At 38.7% G+C, this 18,818-nt stretch overlaps 1 protein-coding gene and 2 pseudogenes across 6 annotated transcripts in view; 2 read left to right on the forward strand and 1 right to left on the reverse strand.

Annotated features, from left to right (window-relative positions):
* The window catches only part of LOC148737953 (coiled-coil domain-containing protein 162-like), a 30,955-nt pseudogene extending 24,591 nt beyond the window's left edge, over positions 1–6,364 (forward strand). Inside the window, exons 40-51 of the transcript XR_015996795.1 lie at positions 322–410; positions 709–774; positions 1,138–1,251; positions 1,807–1,863; positions 2,587–2,682; positions 3,120–3,165; positions 3,287–3,342; positions 3,567–3,653; positions 3,771–3,828; positions 4,377–4,577; positions 4,736–4,782; positions 5,264–6,364. The product of XR_015996795.1 is annotated as a coiled-coil domain-containing protein 162-like (transcript). The remainder of the gene's footprint in view (positions 1–321; positions 411–708; positions 775–1,137; positions 1,252–1,806; positions 1,864–2,586; positions 2,683–3,119; positions 3,166–3,286; positions 3,343–3,566; positions 3,654–3,770; positions 3,829–4,376; positions 4,578–4,735; positions 4,783–5,263) is intronic.
* Positions 6,365–6,897: 533 nt separating this feature from the next.
* Positions 6,898–11,983, reverse strand: LOC148737954 (origin recognition complex subunit 5-like). 4 transcript variants are annotated; one of them, XM_088751403.1, is made up of 5 exons: positions 11,526–11,983; positions 9,821–10,336; positions 9,226–9,430; positions 8,745–8,930; positions 6,898–7,152 (listed from the first exon to the last, which is right to left on the reverse strand). In XM_088751403.1, the coding sequence occupies exons 1-5, from the start codon at positions 11,727–11,729 to the stop codon at positions 6,902–6,904; spliced, it is 1,362 nt and encodes a 453-aa protein (XP_088607529.1). In that variant the 5' UTR covers positions 11,730–11,983; the 3' UTR covers positions 6,898–6,901. The 4 variants fall into 4 exon arrangements, with proteins under 4 accessions (XP_088607529.1, XP_088607532.1, XP_088607531.1 ...); XM_088751406.1 differs by lacking the exon at positions 6,898–7,152 and adding an exon at positions 7,195–7,952; XM_088751405.1 differs by lacking the exon at positions 6,898–7,152 and adding an exon at positions 7,959–8,130.
* LOC148737955 (cholesterol 24-hydroxylase-like) lies at positions 11,983–15,792 on the forward strand (annotated as a pseudogene). Its single transcript, XR_015997445.1, has 5 exons — positions 11,983–12,649; positions 13,327–13,659; positions 14,764–14,848; positions 14,948–15,024; positions 15,145–15,792. The product of XR_015997445.1 is annotated as a cholesterol 24-hydroxylase-like (transcript).
* The last annotated feature ends 3,026 nt before the right edge of the window (positions 15,793–18,818 follow it).

An 18,818-nucleotide genomic window follows, 5' to 3' on the forward strand; every position in this document is an offset into this window, starting at 1 on the left:
CTGTACTCGCTGCTTCAAAATCCGCGTGCATTGGCGGTAGGTTGAGGATTCGAGTCTCAGATCGAACAATTAATTAGGATCGAAGAATACACATGTAAGTAACGTGCTACCTTTGTGGTGGCAGTGACATCTGTATCATAGAATAGGAGTCTCTTGTTTTACTCCAGGGTGAGGTGGGGGAATGATAGCAGATATGTCTTAAAAGTCGTGTATATACTTATGGCTGATCTCACTCAGTATTGACCCTAAATATCCCTGATATGGAGCATCCATATATCAGTAGAGGTGCATAAGTAACATTTTGTCTTTATACCTCTACAGAGGAAAGCGAAGCTGCTTCTAAACAAGTTTTAGCCAAATCAGAACAAATCAGAAAATTCCAAGAAGAGAACAAATACCTTGGACAACTGGTGAGTACAATTGCACTTTTTTTTCATTTTTTCCCGTTTATTTCCCATCTAAAAGGATCCTTATAACATATTAACATGTAATAACCGTCAATTACAACAAATAAGAGAAAAACGTAGAGCACTTATACTCCATTCAGGTAAGGAGATGTTGGATAGTAGAGGTTCTCTTTTTTCAGGAATTTCCATGAATCTATTTTTCTGTTCTATGTTTTAATGCACGAGTTTTCTTCAAATCTGAAGCAGTTTATGTAGTAGAAAGGTACTGAATTTGTTCTTGTCACTGGTGTTTTTTTCCCAGTTTCTAAAGATAAAGACTATGAACAACTGGAAGCGGACCCGTCTCTTTATCCGGTATCACGACTCGGTAAGATCAACAAATTGACAGTAGTTTAGTAGTGGTCTGTACTTTTACTTGTTGACAATGATGTTCGTCATCATAGTTGCTCAAAAAGGCGACCAAAGAGCTGATGTTTGAAAAAACGCGAAACTGCCTTTAGGGGTACCGGAGAACTTTCAAGTTTATAAAATGCCGGGGGATGAATCTTCCATCAAATCAAAAACCCACGTAATGCTATTCGCCATACCCATCAGCTTGGTTGTGTTGGTTACCTTGCATAAAATACCTTTACTTTGGTTTTGGGTTTTTCTACTCTTCGCTGAAAATTGCTCTTTGGGACTGATTTTGACAGTTTTTATTTTATTACGCGTTTCTTTGTTTGTTTTAAAGGTTGAGAGTTTACGAGATGAGGCTGACAAAGCTAAACGAGAGTGCTTAGGAGTTAAAAAGATTGCGGAAGAGAAAGAAGTGCTATTTAAACAAGAACAAGCAGCACTGAGAAAGGTCATTAATCTAATCCAAAAGGGTTTCTGTCCATTGTGACACTGTCAGCAGTTACTTTTAAAATCACACGTATAGATATGACCTTTTTTAAAGTGAATTATGTTTAGATTCAAGAGGTGACTGAATAAATCAAACAGCATTCGTATGTAGCAGAAACCGGAGTTAAGCATCGGCCTAATGGGCCCCTAGGCTCGTAACCAGACTTTACCTTTTATTCGTATGTAGCACTCTAAATATGGTGGCTATCCTTTTTAGTGGCACGTGGAACTTTTAAACTTTGAGCGTGTTTATGTGAGGGATTTTGGCATCAGTTCCCGTCCCCAACGGTAGTAATAAATTAATAATGAATAAATATCTTCAGCCAGGAGACAACCTCACCCTTTGTTGGTTTTCAGTCTAATCGTGAGTACGGAGTCTCTGGGTCAAAAGTGGATCAAACTCTAAAGACGAATTTAAAGATGAACAAGACCTTCCTTTTTGAGTCTTCTGGCAGGCGACTCCTATTATTACTTGTATTTACATAATGATTGTCAATATCATCATCATCTTTTACAGGCTCTTTCAGAGGTGGAGCGAGAGTGCCAGAAACTGCGTAAAAAGCTACAATATGAGGTAGGACATTTCAAGAACTTGCTTGAATTATTGTTTTGGTTTTCGCGCACATAGCGCCAACAAAGAAAAGGAAAGGACTTCGGCTTAATCGATTGCTATCAGTATTACTATTTTTTTAAGTATGGAGTAACTCTGTGCGCGTGTTGCGAGCTCCGCTATAAATGAACACTTTCAGTTCCAGAAGTATTGACCGGTAACTTATCTACTTAATTTCGGCACTAACCAAGCAAAAATGTGACAAGAATAGTCTCATCAACTGCGAGTCGTTCTCATAGTTCAAATAGCTCTGCTATTCGTGGGTAGTGCGTCATTATGCTAAGTGTCATGTCATGTCTGATTACAATAAATGAATAAATAATAAATAATGAATAAAAACATAATAGTAAATCACCAAATTCGCTTCACTTATTTACGAAATACGAAGCTGGTGGCAGCTCTAAGAAAGAATTAGGAATTATACCGTGGGAACTAAAGAGTGAAGAGTACTAAATGGCCACTGTTAGCTGCGTTAATTAAGTGATTGTAGTCTCGAAGAAAACAGACAAATATTCTGAAGCCTTTGAACCCACAGGAGTGACTAGCCTTTAATTTCTCCTTACAACATCACTCTTGAATCACAAGGGTGATGTTGTAAGGGACTGAAATGCAGACGCTAGGTTGGTTTGACTTGACGTAGTTTTAACTAGGATGATTTTGAAGTGTTTGGGTGTTTCGTGTTTTCAGCAAAAGACCAAGCTACAAAAGATGCATGCTCAGATGCAAGAAGCTCACAGTATGAGACAACTGGAGTTGGCCAAGTCTACAAACATCGATAAACTAGTGAGTGGATTAATCATCTAGGTTTTTTTTTGTCAGCATACAAAGTGATTTCATTATGAAAAATAATACTAACATAAAAGCTTTGAAATATAATTAGAAAGATGGTAAGTTTTGATCTCGTTCTTGCACTAGCCTTCGAGGAGGTCCTCATTGTAAACGCTTTTCTGCCCGCGGAAAGATTAGAGACGAGTCGGGATGAGGTTTTCCGGGGGTCTGGCACTAATAATGAGATCCCTTGCGGACCTTCCGTCTACTCACGTTGCTAAAAGACTCAAACTTTCCCGCGGATGAGCGTGCTGACGCGATGATATTCCATTCAAGCACAGATTGAAAGTTATTAAAAATTTTTCTTTTTTTCATAACATCTATTTGGACTCGAAACGATTTTCATGCAAGCAGTTCAGGAAATTGATTGTAAATGCTCTCTCTGGTTCTAGATTGCAGATCTGGAGGAGAAAGAACTACAGCTTCGTCTTCTTACGCGTAAGTTGTCCTTTAATGTCCTTTGATTTATATCCTTTCATTTTATTTCGCTCCATTTCTCTTGATTTCTTTTCAATTTTAAGACTTAATGAATGTCATCTGATTCTCTCTTTTTACATAGAAAACTTGGATAGAGATCAACGAAGAAATCTTTTCGCGCAAGAGCAATCTAAGAAGGTATTTTGAATCTGGATTTCCCCCTACCCACTCCTCCCCCCTCCCCCCCCCCTTTCTTTTCGTTCTTTTTACCGGACGCAGAACGAGTGAGCAAAAGAGAAGAAGCTGCAATCCACAGGAAGAATCCTGGAACAAACGATGCGATAAAGAAACACTCCCACTCTTTTTCAATCTCCCAATTTTCCCCTCGTTTTCTACCTCTGACTTTTATTTCACTTTCTTAGGCCCTAAAACAAATGATGCAGCAACTGGATCATGAACGGAACTTGAAACTCGACGCTTTTGAACGTGTGGAAGATCTTCAGAGATAGGTTCATCACTTTTTTTTTTTTTCTTATTTTCTTCAGATAACATAGCATTTCAAAGACATTCTGCTGTACTTTAGTTGATTTTGTGCTCTTCATATTTCTATTTTTTCTTCCTTTAAGATTTATGAATACGAGCAACATCTGACCAGCGGTCTATCAAGGCCAGGCTCTGGAGCAGGTATGGTTTATGGCATGCACACAAAAAACATACGAGTTTAAAAGAAGTCCGTGATGCGATTATTGTTGCTATTTTGACGTGCAAGATTACTCTCCGTAAGAATCGCTAGTCCCCGCATTCTAAGTTTAATTGACTAAATGGTCAGTTTTAAATACAAATTTACTATAATTGTAAATTGGTTTGAAGCACTTGCTCTGGATTTTATTTTTATCCGTATCCTTGAAGGAGGTTAGAAGCCGCCAGAGAATAAAATGATCATGCTAGGAGTGAATCTTCTGCGCTTCGATATCCGGATTTCAATGAGACTATGGCAAATAGGGGACATGGCCAAAAAAGGTGGGGGGTTGGGAAATAACTTAGATAGATTCAGTCCTAGTTGATTCTCACTGTGGAAACGGGATAATCACCGTAATGTGGCAACGTCAGCCACTTAGCCCGAGGGCAAAAGAAAAGGACAAGTGTGACAAAATGAAAAAGTCTCAGTGCTGACGTTCTAGTAACTGCACAAGAATCATGAGACGAATTTTTATTCTGGTGACTCTTCACAGGCTCGAGATCCGCATCTCGCACAGACAAACGCCCCTTGTCCTCTTACCGGAACGTGCCGGACTCTTACGCCGCGTCTCCATTGTTCGTTCCATCTTCCCGTCCATCTAAGCCTGTCAATGTAGTGCAGCCAGTAGCTGGAGGAGGTTTTTGGCCACCCCCTGTTGTTTTTCCACAGAGACAAGCCACCACACCAGACCCTGGTGAGACATATTTACTCTAGCAATAGGTTTGCTTGATATTTTCTTTGACATGTTTGAGGAGGTGGGAACAACACTTTTCACTCGATAGTTTACAAAGATATGTCTTGTGATTTCATCGAATGATTAGCATCTAATTCACATTTTTCTTGATTTTCCAGTGAGTGGTTCATATTCACCGCCTCCCAAAATTCAAAGGCCAAAAACTGTAAGTATTAGTGAACGATATTCTTTGCCCAAGTCATTGCGACCTTCAGAATCGAGATGAGTAATGATAATAGCTTCCCATTAAAGAACATGGCACTGTAAATGTTTGTTCTAAAAGAAAATAAAAGCTTCCATCCGAAACAACCACAGCAGAAAGGGGCAATAGAAGCAGTTGTCATCTGACTGTCGAAAAACTAAAATCAATCTAATCACTACTGCAACTCGCAATAAAGGCTTACATCATTAGTAGCCTATGAGAACTAATATTTAAACCAGGCAAGCAACCAAAAGCGCGGGAAAACGCGGCTGACCGCGATTGGTTTTTGCTTTGTGTCTGATTGGTTGAGAGGATGAGTTTTCTGGACCAATCACAGAGAGAGGTAAAGCAAAAACAAAGGTTCCCGGATTACTTTCGACACTCAATTTCACGATTCAAATTCTCGATTCAGAATGTTCTAAAATACTCGTCTTTCTTCCTGCAGCACACTGGTCGTTTGAGAGGGAAAGTTTCTGACAGTCTCTTGGGTGACCTTGAACCAGATGATGTCCCAGATACAAGACTTCCTCCGACATTTTAAAAAGACTCACTTTGGGTAAAGTTTAGCGCAATATCACCGAAACAACTCGATAGATAGGGCCCTGATAAGAAGTCGCAGCCCCACCACATACTTGGGTTTCTTAAACGGCAGCTTGTTCACACGCTAGGGAAATGCCTTTTCTCTATGATGATTTAGCAGCTCAATATTTTAAAGGAAGTCCATTACCTCAAATCTACATGTTTACTCTCTGAGACACGACCCAACTCCCAGGACTCGAAAATACGACAGCTCATTGTATTATAGACTGGACTAATTGGTTTAATGTTATCTCGAAAGTTATTTAATATATGAATAACTAACACGAAAAAATTGTGTGAAAGAAACTTAAAAGCCCTAATGGAATAGATCAAGGGATTATGAAGACTTTTTTTTATCACTTGAATAGATGAATTATTTATACCATGATTTTGGATACGTGCTTACGCTCATGACAACATTTGATGACAGAGGTTTACTTTTAAAAGAGTTAATCGTAGCAATTGTCTACTTTATGTAAGATATTTGTCCTATAAGAGCTAGAAGCAGCAAAATCTTCCTCTCACCGTGTTTATTTTCTTCAGTAGTTCAAATGATTTGAAAAAATCTTCAAAGTATTTTTTAAACCACTATTTAAATGCAGGCTTGTGGGAAAAGTATCGTTCCAAAGCTAACTTTTTCGCAACTGATATAGTATTAATAAGTTCAGACTCGACCGAGTGTTACCAGTAATATCACGTCTCAAATTTCTTAGTGAACGTGCACCTCCGGTGGGATCAAACTATTCGTCCCCTCTTCGTCCAATTCAACGAAAGTTCGCGGGTAAGGACACTTTTCCTTCGGACATTTTCAACCAACCTCATGCCGAAATACACACTCGCTAATAAGCTAATATCCTTGTAAATAACTGATATCCCTTACGAGCTTTGTGTACTCGGGAATTTTTATATGGAAAAGAGATTTTGCACTTTTGCAGTCTTATAAAAATAAAGTTTTCCACGATATGAATCGAGTGTTAATTCTTACGACTATCCAGTCTTAGGTAATACTACAATATTCATTTAATTGTACATCCTTATTACGCATGATTTTCATGCGACAGCAGCGCACAAATAAACAAAATGGTCGCTTTTATCATGGTGAAAGCTCGCCAACGAGGTAAATCGCGATTACCTGTGTGGGGCTATGATGAGCTGTGTTGGCCTATGGATGCCTATACATCAAATCGTTAAATGACTACAACTGACAATTCGTATTTACGAGGGCTTGATGATCAGCCGTTGGTCGGAAAATGAGCCTTTACCCCTTCCCCAGTAAACAAAGACTGGACTTTAGAAGGTGGAATGCGGGTTCATTGACGAAAGGGGAGAACTTAAAACGTGGATGATGCATCTATTATATCTCAATACTTTCTGGATAATGTTCAATACCGCTTCTCGTTTATCGCAGGAAAATATATTTAACCAATCTCTAACTTGGCGTCCGTTATACTGGCAAAAGTATTAGACAAGGGGGGGAGGGGGGGTAAAGGAGGTCGGAGGTCTGTCAAACAAAGTCGTACAAGTACTGAATAATATCAAACTCAAGTTGTCTCGCGATCTCTGAGATGGTGCTGAAGCTCACGAGGCATTTGTATTTAGGACAATCTATCTGATCATCTGCTGTGATTTGCGCCAAGAGATTTAGCGACACAAGGGATGATATCTGACAAAGGATGTTCGCGGTTGGAGCGACTTTATCCTCCACAATACTGTAAAATATGGCCATTAGTCTGTCCATTTGAAAATTCTTTGGACCTAACAGGACAAAAAGAAAAAGAGATTACTGACGGTTAAAAAAAATTTTGGGCCAGTTGGATTGGACTAAAGAAAAAGCGGGGGGAGGGGGTGGAATATGGCTAATTAATATTATTAACTTAATAATATTAATATTATTAACTTAATAATATTAATATTATTAACTTAATAATATTAATATTATTAAGTTATGATGCCTTTCACTGAAATTTTATTGGATCACGCGTTTTTCTAAGGCGGATGCAAAAATACCCTTTATCCTCCACAATACTGTAAAATATGGCCATTAGTCTGTCCATTTGAAAATTCTAAAAGTTTGGGCGACATGACTCAAAATATCGGGCAACATGACTATGAGTTTCGGGCAACATGACTGGTTCCGGGCGACATGACTTCGGGCGAGATGACTTTCGGGTGAGATGAGTGTTCCGCTTATAATTACTAGAATCTGTGCTGTAGAATGATCAGTTTAGTTCATAGTAAGGAACAACGCTGAAGTGAACAGCGCTGAGTCTTTCTTTAACTTCATATTTGCATAGGTTAGTGGACGAAAACAGGTTACGAGTCAGCATTTTAAAAGTTTATTCCTTGCAATTTACTTAAGGTGTTACCTTTCTTCAAGTTTAAACAATCGATAAAAGTTTGGGCGACATGACTCAAAATATCGGGCAACATGACTATGAGTTTCGGGCAACATGACTGGTTCCGGGCGACATGACTTCGGGCGAGATGACTTTCGGGTGAGATGACTTTCGGGCGAGATGACTTTCGGGCGACTTGACCGGTTACCGTCTAGTTCACTTCATTTTGTAGTTTGAAGAACATAAAAAAGATTGGGAAAGCCTTCAATGACTTCAAGAATCTTCCAGTGTAGAGTAGTTCTAAAGAGACCGGTCAAACGATACACATTTCCATCCAACATCCTGACAGAGGAGCAAGTTTGACTGTTTTATTCACCTCTCTCACAGGTTCCATTTTCTATTTTATAAATCAAACATTTTCTTCTGATATCTTGCTTCACGAGCGAATATTGGATCATTTAGAAAGAGGTGTTGTAGCGTTGGCTAACTGACTCGTTGGCCTCCCGGTTAGCTCAAAGGATAGAGCGCTGGACTGTTGTGCGGGAGGTCGAGGGTTCCAGCCCCGGCCGGACCAACACTCAGGGTCTTAAAACAATTGAGAAGAATATGCTACCTTTCTATAACATCAAGAAATGATTGGATATTCTAGTCTTCTCGGATAAGGACGAATAAATGGAGGTCCCGTCTCCTGCAGGGTTAGGGGCAGGAGACGTTAATTTCCCACGCACGAGATTACTGCGTGATGAATGTCCTCCCCTGGGGTGGGATTGGTGGGTAACAGGACCCCCGTTGATACCAGTGTTCACTACACTGAAGGCGCTATCCGGTATAAATATAGATGTCTACTCTACTCTAGATGACTGGTTACTCGATGAACGCAATCAGCACGATGCTGAACGAAACTTTTTCTCGCATAAGGTTAAGTGGGGATATACAGATCCGACGGAAAAATAAAACCCCTCTGTTGTAAACATCTATCAACCACACGCTTCAGACTAGAAAAGTTCTAACCTGTCAGCTGAGTGTTGGATTTCTTCCCTTTTGCAGCAGCTTTTGCTCGGTTACTTAATCCTTTTCTCCCCTGTTTGGTAAAAAACCTTCTGTCTGTGTGAGCTGGGTTATACGATGCCAAATATGCTGAGATCAACAAATACTTGGCATAGAATGGCAGCTCCATGTGGCAACGAACAGAAATTCCTGCAAAAATCGCAGTTCTTGGATTAGACATCTGTAGTTGTTAGGGATTTTGCTGCATAGTAGAAAAATATCTGACGCAAAATTTACCAATCAAGCTACTGGTCTTCAAAAGTTCCTTTAAACCCCACCTCTACGACCTATGATCAAACATCCTTTACACTGCAATGGAAAGGTTAATTCCAAATTATTTTAAACGGAGATGAGCAGCACCAGCTAAATACTGAGCTGTTTTTACTTTTTCAATTTAAAAATGACAAATTATAGAAACACAGAATTAATGAAAACAATCTCCTACCCAAGGCTCCAAAGTTTTCATTGCCTGTCTGTGTTCCCTGTCCAATGATATTCTCCCACTGGTAACTGGACACCTCCCTAAGGTAGACTGTGTGGAGAGCTTTCTTGAGATGAGGCTCAATGTTTCGCCACAGCTTACGACTGTCTGTCAATTGAGCTTCACCAGATGTTATTGGTTCACAATATTTTGGAAAATGAAGAAGAGCCTACACATATCACAACAATAAGAATTTAATTCTTTTGAAAAGTAACTTTAAAAAAATTAATTAATAACCATTTCCTTCCAATTTCCAACTTGAGCAAGGTGATAATGATTTCTAATGTTGTTAAACTAGGTAAATTTGTTCCCCCCCCCAGAAAAAAAGGTTCCAACAAAATTGACATGTAATCTGCATTTGTAAAGATTCACCTCTGTATAAGGTTATAAAAACAAAATCCCAACTTTATGAGCAGAGCCACCTTTATTAAAAAAAAATTTATGGTGCCTGTGCACATTTCTTTCTTAACCTTTACAGAGAGAGGAATTTAATTCTGATATGCAGATTCCTACTCAATAATACCACAGTGCTTCTCCTTTAGAGGAATCCTCCACCTACCAGATGTCTGAGCTCATTCAAATCCCTACACAGAGAATAGAACACACTCAGGAGAAGCTGGCAGTATGCTTTGAAAAATTCCACTGGATATGAAGATGGGCTATCTCTTGCCATGATCTCCAGCAATTCAGACTTTGAATAGTCAGGAAAGAGAATGACAAAGGGCTCACAGAATCCAGTACCAACTTGAAACTTTTCCCAAACAATTTGACTGAGCAAGATGACACAAATATTTAGCTGAGTTAGTTCCTGAAGTCTTAAAAAGGCAGGAAGAACATTTGCCTCGATATCTCGAAGTTTCTCTGCTTTGTCAAGCACAATGTAGAATGTTTCATTCATGAGTTCCTTTGCTGATAAAGAATGTTTAAAGTGGCGTAAAAATTCCGTCATATTTTCACATTTAGGAGGGGCATTCCAATTGTCATCTTCATCTGGATCTTGTAGCCGGTATAAGATGTGCTCAAATATCAGTCTTGCTGTAAAACTCTCAACACAGTTAACTAGCACATGTGGAAGCTGTTATATCAGAGGAACAAAAAAAAAAGAGAGAGTTACTATCAGTTGATGGTTTGATCCAAGGATTAAGAGGCAATTGTGTAGTGTGATTGTATGTGAGGGATTAGCTGTGCTCTCCCATATTTTAGGCACGACAGGTGAAAGAAATTTTTCAAACTGTTGGACCACTTCTTTTACTTGTTGAATTTTCAAGATTTTCAAAAGATTTTAGACAGTAATACAAAGTATCACAAATGGCTCACAATCTGATGTGGGCTCAGCACAAACTCTTGAACTTACTAACCAAGTGGTTGGTTACAACAATTTCAGTTTGTTTACCAGCCAAACTGGCTAGTGTAAATCGAAAACCACTCGCCCAAACTGAATTTCTACTAAATAATTTGAATATATCAACAAAGTTGAAATGGTAAATTGGCCACCGTAATGATTACAAAAGCTGACGTTTCGAGTGTTAGCCCCGACGAAGGGCTAACGCTCGAAACGTCAGCTTTTGTAATCATTACGGTGGCCAATTTACCATTTCAACTTTGTTGATATATCCAAATTATTTCGTTACTCCCACCGACACAGCCCCAAACAGTTTCTTTCGAAACTATCAGCCTTTATTCATTTGAATTTCTACTAGTCTGTGGCTACTTGGCTACCATTACTGATACTGTCGCATCCTGGTGATCGAGATTACGCACAAGTGCTTGAGATAAAACAGTATGGCCTGTATACAAAATGCACCTCTGCATTCAAATCAAGAACATACAGCTGGACCATTCAATGACAGCTGTGTGGGTAGTCAAATGATACAAGGTTACCCGGCCGTCATGAGCCTCCAGCAGCCTCTCTGAGTATCTCAGTCAATAACCCTATGACACCAAAGAGTGACTAGAATCTAATTTCTCCTTACAATATCACCCCTGAATCACATATGAAGGTCAAGAGAAAAAAGAAAATGATCACCAATTGCAAGATGCTCTTGATTGTTCAACAAATTCTCTTTGTCAGTGCCTTAGGAAATGCATAAAGAACAGTAATGGAGATTACATTTATGCTTGTTAAAATTCTAGTTACCCTCCATAAGATAGGACAGTCTGTTTTCGCGTCAAAACACACAAAATCAATATTACGAAAAGCTTTTTCTTTCTTAGTAACAATCAGTAGATGTGATTTCTCTCAAATTATACTCGTTTGTACTCACCTCCAAATCTTTTAGCAAAGTCTGCACAACAAATGATTTCCCTGTACCGATGTGTCCACAAATGAAGATCGCTGGACAAGAGAATGTCTTCCTTTGCCCAAAAAGAGTTAAAAGTGTATCGATTTCATTCTCTCTGCCAATTACTTTGGTGTAAAGTTTCTTAACGTCGTCTTCACTAAACCCGAATAGCCCGCCATTCGCCATATTGGTTCACGCAAAGGCACTGGGGCGAGTTGTCAAGACTTTTACTATCAGGGAGTGGGTGCATTACCCATTTTTTTTTTTTTTCGGTTTTTTTTGTTTGTTTTTTTTTGTTTGTTTTCGTCTGCGTTTTATGATCTCAAAAGCGAGGAATCTTGGTCCTTTTATCTTTATAAATACAACCAGGACTTCTAATATGCAGTGATAGACCCAGAGCTTTTTTTTGCTTGACTTTATTTCATTTTCAATGGTCTGAAATTACGAGAATAACTCTCCTCACCCTACTACTGTTGACAAGGATTCTTCAGAAAACCAAAATGGCGTCCTTTTAGTTCGCTGTTCTCCATTAATCTTTATAACTTTGTGTATGACTGTATTTACCCTTGTTCTTTGCTTCGTGCTTTATCTGCAACATAAACACAAGACACTTGACCACATTCCAGGCCCTAAACGAGATGAATTTTTCCGAGGAAACATACAGACAATCGAACGCTTGAAAAACAGCATGGATTCACCAACGGCTTCGAAGTTTTTAAGTTTCTTTCCCAAGAGTACGGCCCTGTAATAATCGTCTGGATTTTTCACATCCCGTTTTTCTACGTTTCAGATCTTTAATAATCAAAGAAGTGCTGATAACCTCCAATCTCCCCAAAGATGCTTGGTCTTACGATCAGCTCGGTTTCCTCTTCAAGGAGAGGTTTATGGGTAAAGGTCTTGTTTTCGAGACTGTTCTTGGAAAATCGAAATCCAAACGGCTGCCAATCAATCCCGCATTTCACAGGAAGTATTTAAAGGAGCTTATGGAACAGTTTAACTTGAGCTGTGATGTGTTTTTGGCAAGACTGACTGGGTTAGCTAATGGTAAAACTGAAGTGAAAATGGCAGATGAATTTAACCGGATAACTTTGGATTTAATAGGGAAGGTAAGGGGTGTATTTCGCAGTTAAGATGCAACTGAATTTTTAGGATACGAATGACATTCAGGAGATACAAATGCACTCACCACTCTACCCAATAACGAATAGTGAGGTATACTTTTTTTTATCTGTGCCCACCCGGAAATTTACAAGGGACATAGAATTGGGGAAATTCACAGTTAAAAAGTTTTTACCTTATTTCCAAATGTAACTAAGATGGGTCTGTAATTGGCTACAGAATAGAATGTAATAGGGTAGCAGAACTGTGAGACCAGAAGCACATACACTGCACCCAGCAAAAATTGAATCAAGTACCCTCCCCCCATGGTAGGCCTGTCTACTGGTGCAGATACACAGGGGCTTCATTAATGTTTTCTGCAGGAGGGCAACTGGTTTTCACAGGCGGGCAAAACTCTTTGAACTGAACTTCTTTACTAGATTATAACTTTCCTCCAGACCGTCAAATCAGGTGGGCAAAACCGTCCTCACAACCGGTCAATTTGCCCGGTGCCTGGCCCTTAATGAAACCCCTGGATACATTGTTATTTTTTCAGCCCATGGCTGACCCATCTAAATTTTTTTTCTAGTCCACTCAGTATCTTTTTGGAGTTGCGCCAATAACACTAGAGACCTTTCTGCATGATGATGTTTAGTGTAAAGCTTGTACTTTCTCTCCTTTTCAGGTGGTGTTTGGAATTGATCTAAATGCTGTCAATAATTCTGATTCCTTGTTCCCAGAAGCCATTAAAGAGTGTTTAGTTGCTCCAATTTGGTGTTTATCCCATCCTCCTCATGCTATTGACTTCACAACCTATGGCTATCAAAACACTGTTGTGGCAGCGGTTCATTTTTTACAGGATACTGGCAAGAAGATTATAGATGAGAGAAGAAAGGCAGTATTGAATGGTGATGATGTTCCATCAGATATTCGCACCTATATCCTGAAATCAGCTCCTGAAGACACTCAGTTGCATTATGAAGAGATGTTGGATCATTTTCTCGCATTTTTATTGCAGGTACAACATGACTAACAATACCATAACCAGTGCTCATTAAATTAGGAAAAATCCAGGTCGCCCTTATGGCAATTGCCAGACAACCAAGCCCCTGACTTTGGTTGCCCTGATGAGAACTTGGTTGCGCTCATGCATGATCTCGAGCCCTTCGGCTACTTGTCAGTGGTTATTTGTGAGAGATTAAGTGCAGGTATCTCGCATGCAGTATCAAAAGAATTGATACTCTATGCTAGTATTGATAATTTTTTATCTGACCTTGGTATCGTTGGTATCAAATATTTGGTATCAGTATCAGCCCATCCTTACTTATTGAATCAAGCAAACGGCGTTAATTAATTTTCACAACCTTCCTGGGTGGATCCATCCATCAGTATCAGGGATAAACCTCACATTTTAGGCTATTTTCATCTCTCAAGTTTATAGCTTCTGCGCTTTATTCTGTTAGGCATCAAAGTAATGTAAGTACTTCAATTTTTTCCTGGGTTGTCTGGCGAATTCTTCTGGGGCAACCTGTCCTTTATTTACCCTAAAATCTGATTGCCTGAATGAATGAATGAAGTTTTAGTTGTCTCAGGGCACCGGGCAACTGCTAATTTCGAGCACTGCATAACATGTACAATGTAGGAAATGCTTGTTTGCTATGACACAGTTTGAAATTAAAATGATGTGTGGAACAGCTTTTGAAATCAAATAATGGAATAAAAATCAAAAGTTTGTTCCAGTGTCCTCTTAAGCAGTTTTGTACTCAATATATTAGCCAAAATCCTCAAAAGTCTCTTGGTAATTTTATGATCTTTCTTATTCTTTACGAAACGTGGTGCTTGCAAAATTCCTGACCATAGCCATATATAAGACAACACACTGTCACCCGTTAATTAACTCAGTGGAAGGCCCAGCTTAGCAAAGACTCGTCTCAGTGACAGAACCTTGGACAGCCAATGTCAGGTGTCTAGGGATCTGTTCACTGCAAAAAAGTCAATTTTTTCCCCTCCCACACTTAAAACTTAACTACATTTTGTGTGCTAATTTAACATGAATTAAAATTTCAAAGCTGACATGTTATGGAAAAGCACAGTAACAACTATAATTTCCTCTCTACTTTAGTTACATGGATCATATATAGTAATCTATCTCAAGGCATCGCGTCCCATTCAAGGGGAAGAAAACCCAGAAAATATTTGGCACACTGGTAGGTTCAGGCAACTGAATACAGATCAAGGTTACAACTAAAACAATCTAAAATGAAATTTAACTGCAAATTGTTCAATATTTTCATTCTTTTTCTTAGGTGAGGACACCACTTCAGCAGCTTTGTCCTTAAATGTTGGCTGAAACAGCTGCAAAGAATCCTGAAGTTGAGAACAAGTGAGTTAAGTATTACACAGACCTCTTCTCCATCTAGTACACAGTCATCATACCACTACATTTCAACAATTTCTACATTGTGTAATAATCAGGGATAAAAGCCTTTCAAATTTGTTACAGGTTAGTGCAAGAGGTTGATGATATCTTTGGTTCTTGTCAGTATGTTTCATATGATGACCACGGCAAACAAAGTTATACAGGTCTTGCCATGAAAGAAACGCTTTGGCTTCACCCCAGCATCCCTGGTTAAACCTGAGTAATGGATGAGAATTGTGAATTATGAGGGCACAGAATACCAGCAGGAATATTGATAAATATTGGTGTGTTTACTTTACACAACAGCCCCAAGTACTACAAGTACAGCACGACCCCGAGGGATTCGATCCTGAGTGATTTTCAACCTTAAATGATGAAAATGAAGTAGGACATTGACAATTTTACTACATTCCTTTTTCACTTGGCCCACAACGCTGTATCGGTCAGGCTATTGCTGAATTTGAGTTCAAGGTACTCATGTCACGGTTTCTGAAGTTGTTCAAGCTTAAGCTGGTTCCTGGACAGGATTTGAACTATGAGGAACTCAATCACCAAAGGACAAGATTCGTTGCACTTTGCAGGCATTGTTGTTAACTTAATACTGTTAGCACGTATGTTTGATTTAGGCAATTGAAAATATAATTCTAATAAGGAACTTAAGCACTAAGGACAAGAAATGCAGAGGAATTAAAAATTAGTAAATAAAAAACTAATGTATATTATAAGCTGCAATTTTGCAAATGGCTGTGTGTCTTTACCGTCTCTTACATCACCACACCTCAACTTCAGCGTAACTTATGTGAGCAGGTTGAGTTCCAAATGGAAACATAAATAATTTGCTGCTTGGGTTTCAGTTCTCTGCTCATGCAAATGTAGTTGATTTCACGTTCTTGCTGCTGTGTAGAGGGAAGCCAAGAAATGTACAAAGTTTGAAAATGCATAAGCCGAGCAATTTTTCTGCTCATCAAATCTTTTGTTTCTCCTCCTTGTTACTGTGACTGTTGTTATCTGTTTAACAGTGGCGGATCCAGGGGGAAGGTCCGGGGGGTCTGAACCCCCCCTCCCCTATCAAACTTGACGCTTACAACTTTGAGACATGATCGTTTATCACTTTTAACTGGCTGATTTTTTTAATGAATCCAAATAAACGGTAAGCGGCCAAGGAATTATAACGTGCAACCGCGACTGGTGGGAGGGGGTGTGGGGGAGAAGTAATTTGCCTCAAAGAGTCCAACAGTCCTTTCTGAACCAAAGTTTGGACCCCCAAATCAAAATTTCCTGGATCCGCCTCTGTTTAAGCATAGTTAGTAGAGGTTTAAGGTCCTTAATACTGGGTTAGTGCAGTTCATAAAAATCCCCTGACAGTCATGGAATTCTTTCAGACTTTTCAAGGAACTAAACTCGAGGAAGATGAGTGCTAGTCAGGAATATAATGGTTAGGAATTTTAAAATTTCAAAAGAGTACCAATCTCGTGTTAGTGAAATGTCCACTAATTTTGTTATTGTACTTATATTTTACATATCCATATACACCTGCTACTTTTAGTTTGATTGGAGCATTCAAGTTTTTATTTATATGGAATTCAAAGTCTGCGCGCCTTTTAACTTCCCTAACCCATTAACTCCCAGAAGTGATAACATGTAAATTTTCCCTGCAATATCCAGACAATATCCAGGAAACAGGTAATGAGAATACTCAAACTTATCAGGTAGAACTTGTTGTCTTGATCTAAAACCAAATTCACGTAATTAATTTCAAAGAAAACACATTGCAGCAATAGAGGAGAATTAATAAGCAGATCTTGGGTGTTAAAGCTTAAACTGTACGTATCAGTATGCGGCAGAAGCGCATGATGAGCACGTGACAGAGCTACATTACGTGCTTTATATAATTTTAGCTCTTGTCAACATCAACCCAGCCAAAATTTCCTCGAAAATGAAGCGAAGTGTAAAACAAAGCCTTAGGTTAAAGAGAAAAAAAAAAAAAAAAAAAAACCAAAATGCTTACGGTTCTCCTGTATTTCTAAAGATTGCGGCAGCAGTTTTGATTTCGCGACATTCACGATCTATAATGATAGCAACGGTAATGTAGTTGCCGGTGACATAACAGCATTTTTATCTGTTTCGAAACCATGACATCTTCATCGCACGCAGTCAGAGTATCATTTATATCTTCACATGTAAAGATGTCAATGTTGTCACCACAACCAGATTTATCAACATGACGGTTTTCTTTTCCATGCAAAGATTTTGTTTACATCTGCGGACGCTTTTAAGACTGAGCTTGATATTTTTTTAAAGAAAATAGTCCCTGCAATAAGAAACTGTTAAATTTTTTATGTCCAAAGTTAGTGGTTTTCGGACGACCTGAGTTTTCGATGCAGTAGATCTTGTACGTGATCAGTATGCGGCAGAAGTGCGTGATCAGCGCGTGACAGAGCTGGATGACGTGTTACATTCAATTATAGTTCCTTGCAAAATGAAAACCAGCCAATATTTCTCGAAAATTAAACAAAGCCTGCGGTTAAAAACGTGAAAAAATTACGAAATGCCTACGTCTCAACTCTATATCTGAAAATCGCGGCAACAGTTTTGATTTTTCAGCATTCACTATCTATAGTTATGATAACGTTAATGGGGTTGTCGGTGAAATACCAGCATTTTTTTCTATTTTGAAACCATGACATCTTCCTCGCACGCAGTTAGGGTACCATTTATATCTTCACATGTAAAGATGTCAATGTCGTCAGCACAACCAGATTTATCAACAGGACGGTTTTACTTTCTATGCAAAGATTTTGTTTACATCAAAGAATGATTCTAAGGCTGAACTTAATGTGTTTTAGAGGAAATAGTCCTTGTAATGAGAAATTGTTGAATTTTTTATGTCCAAAGTCAAAGTGGTTTTCGGGCGACCTGAGCTTTCGATCCAGTAGATCTCTGAATTCAGTTCTCTTGGGAGTTAAAGCTTTAACTCAGGCTCTACGTGATCAGTATGTGGCAGAAGCGCGTGATCAGCGCGTGACAGAGCTGGATGACGTGTTACATTTAATTATAGTTCCTTGCAAGATCAAAACCAGCCAATATTTCTCGAAAATGAAGCGAAGTTTGAAACAAAACCTGAGGCTAAAAAACATGAAAAAATTACGAAATGCCTTTGTCTCTTCTCTATATCAATAAATGGAGGAAACAGCATTGATTTTGCAACATTAACGATCAACGGTAATAATAACGTTAATGTAGTTGTCGGTGAAATACCAACATTTTTTTCTGTTCTGAAACCATGACATCTTCATCGCACGCAGTAAGGGTATTATTTATATATTCACATGTAAAGATGTCAATGTCTCACCACAACCAGATTTATCAACATACATGACGGTTTTACTTTCCATGCAAAGATTTTGTTTACATCAACGAATGTTTCTAAGGCTGAACGTAATGTGTTTTAGAGGAAATAGTCCTTGTAATGAGAAATTGTTATATTCTTATGTTCAAAGTTAAAGAGGATTTCGGGCGAGCTGAGTTTTCGGCGCAGGATATCTTTACATTCAGTGCTCTTAAAATGTGCTTCAAAATTGCCTTTGATTCAAATTTGCAATCAACGTCTACATAATAAACAAGATGATATCCGTTCGCTTTTTAATACTTATTCATCTCACCTAGTTTAAAATTTCTCTTTGAAGGAGTTAGAGATATGATCTACACTACATGGCAAATAAAAAACATTACATGGCAAATAAAAACTCATATCCTCA

The sequence above is a fragment of the Stylophora pistillata genome, chromosome 2 (genome assembly GCF_964205215.1).
Source record: "Stylophora pistillata chromosome 2, jaStyPist1.2, whole genome shotgun sequence".
In the NCBI taxonomy this organism is placed as follows: Eukaryota; Metazoa; Cnidaria; class Anthozoa; order Scleractinia; family Pocilloporidae; genus Stylophora; species Stylophora pistillata.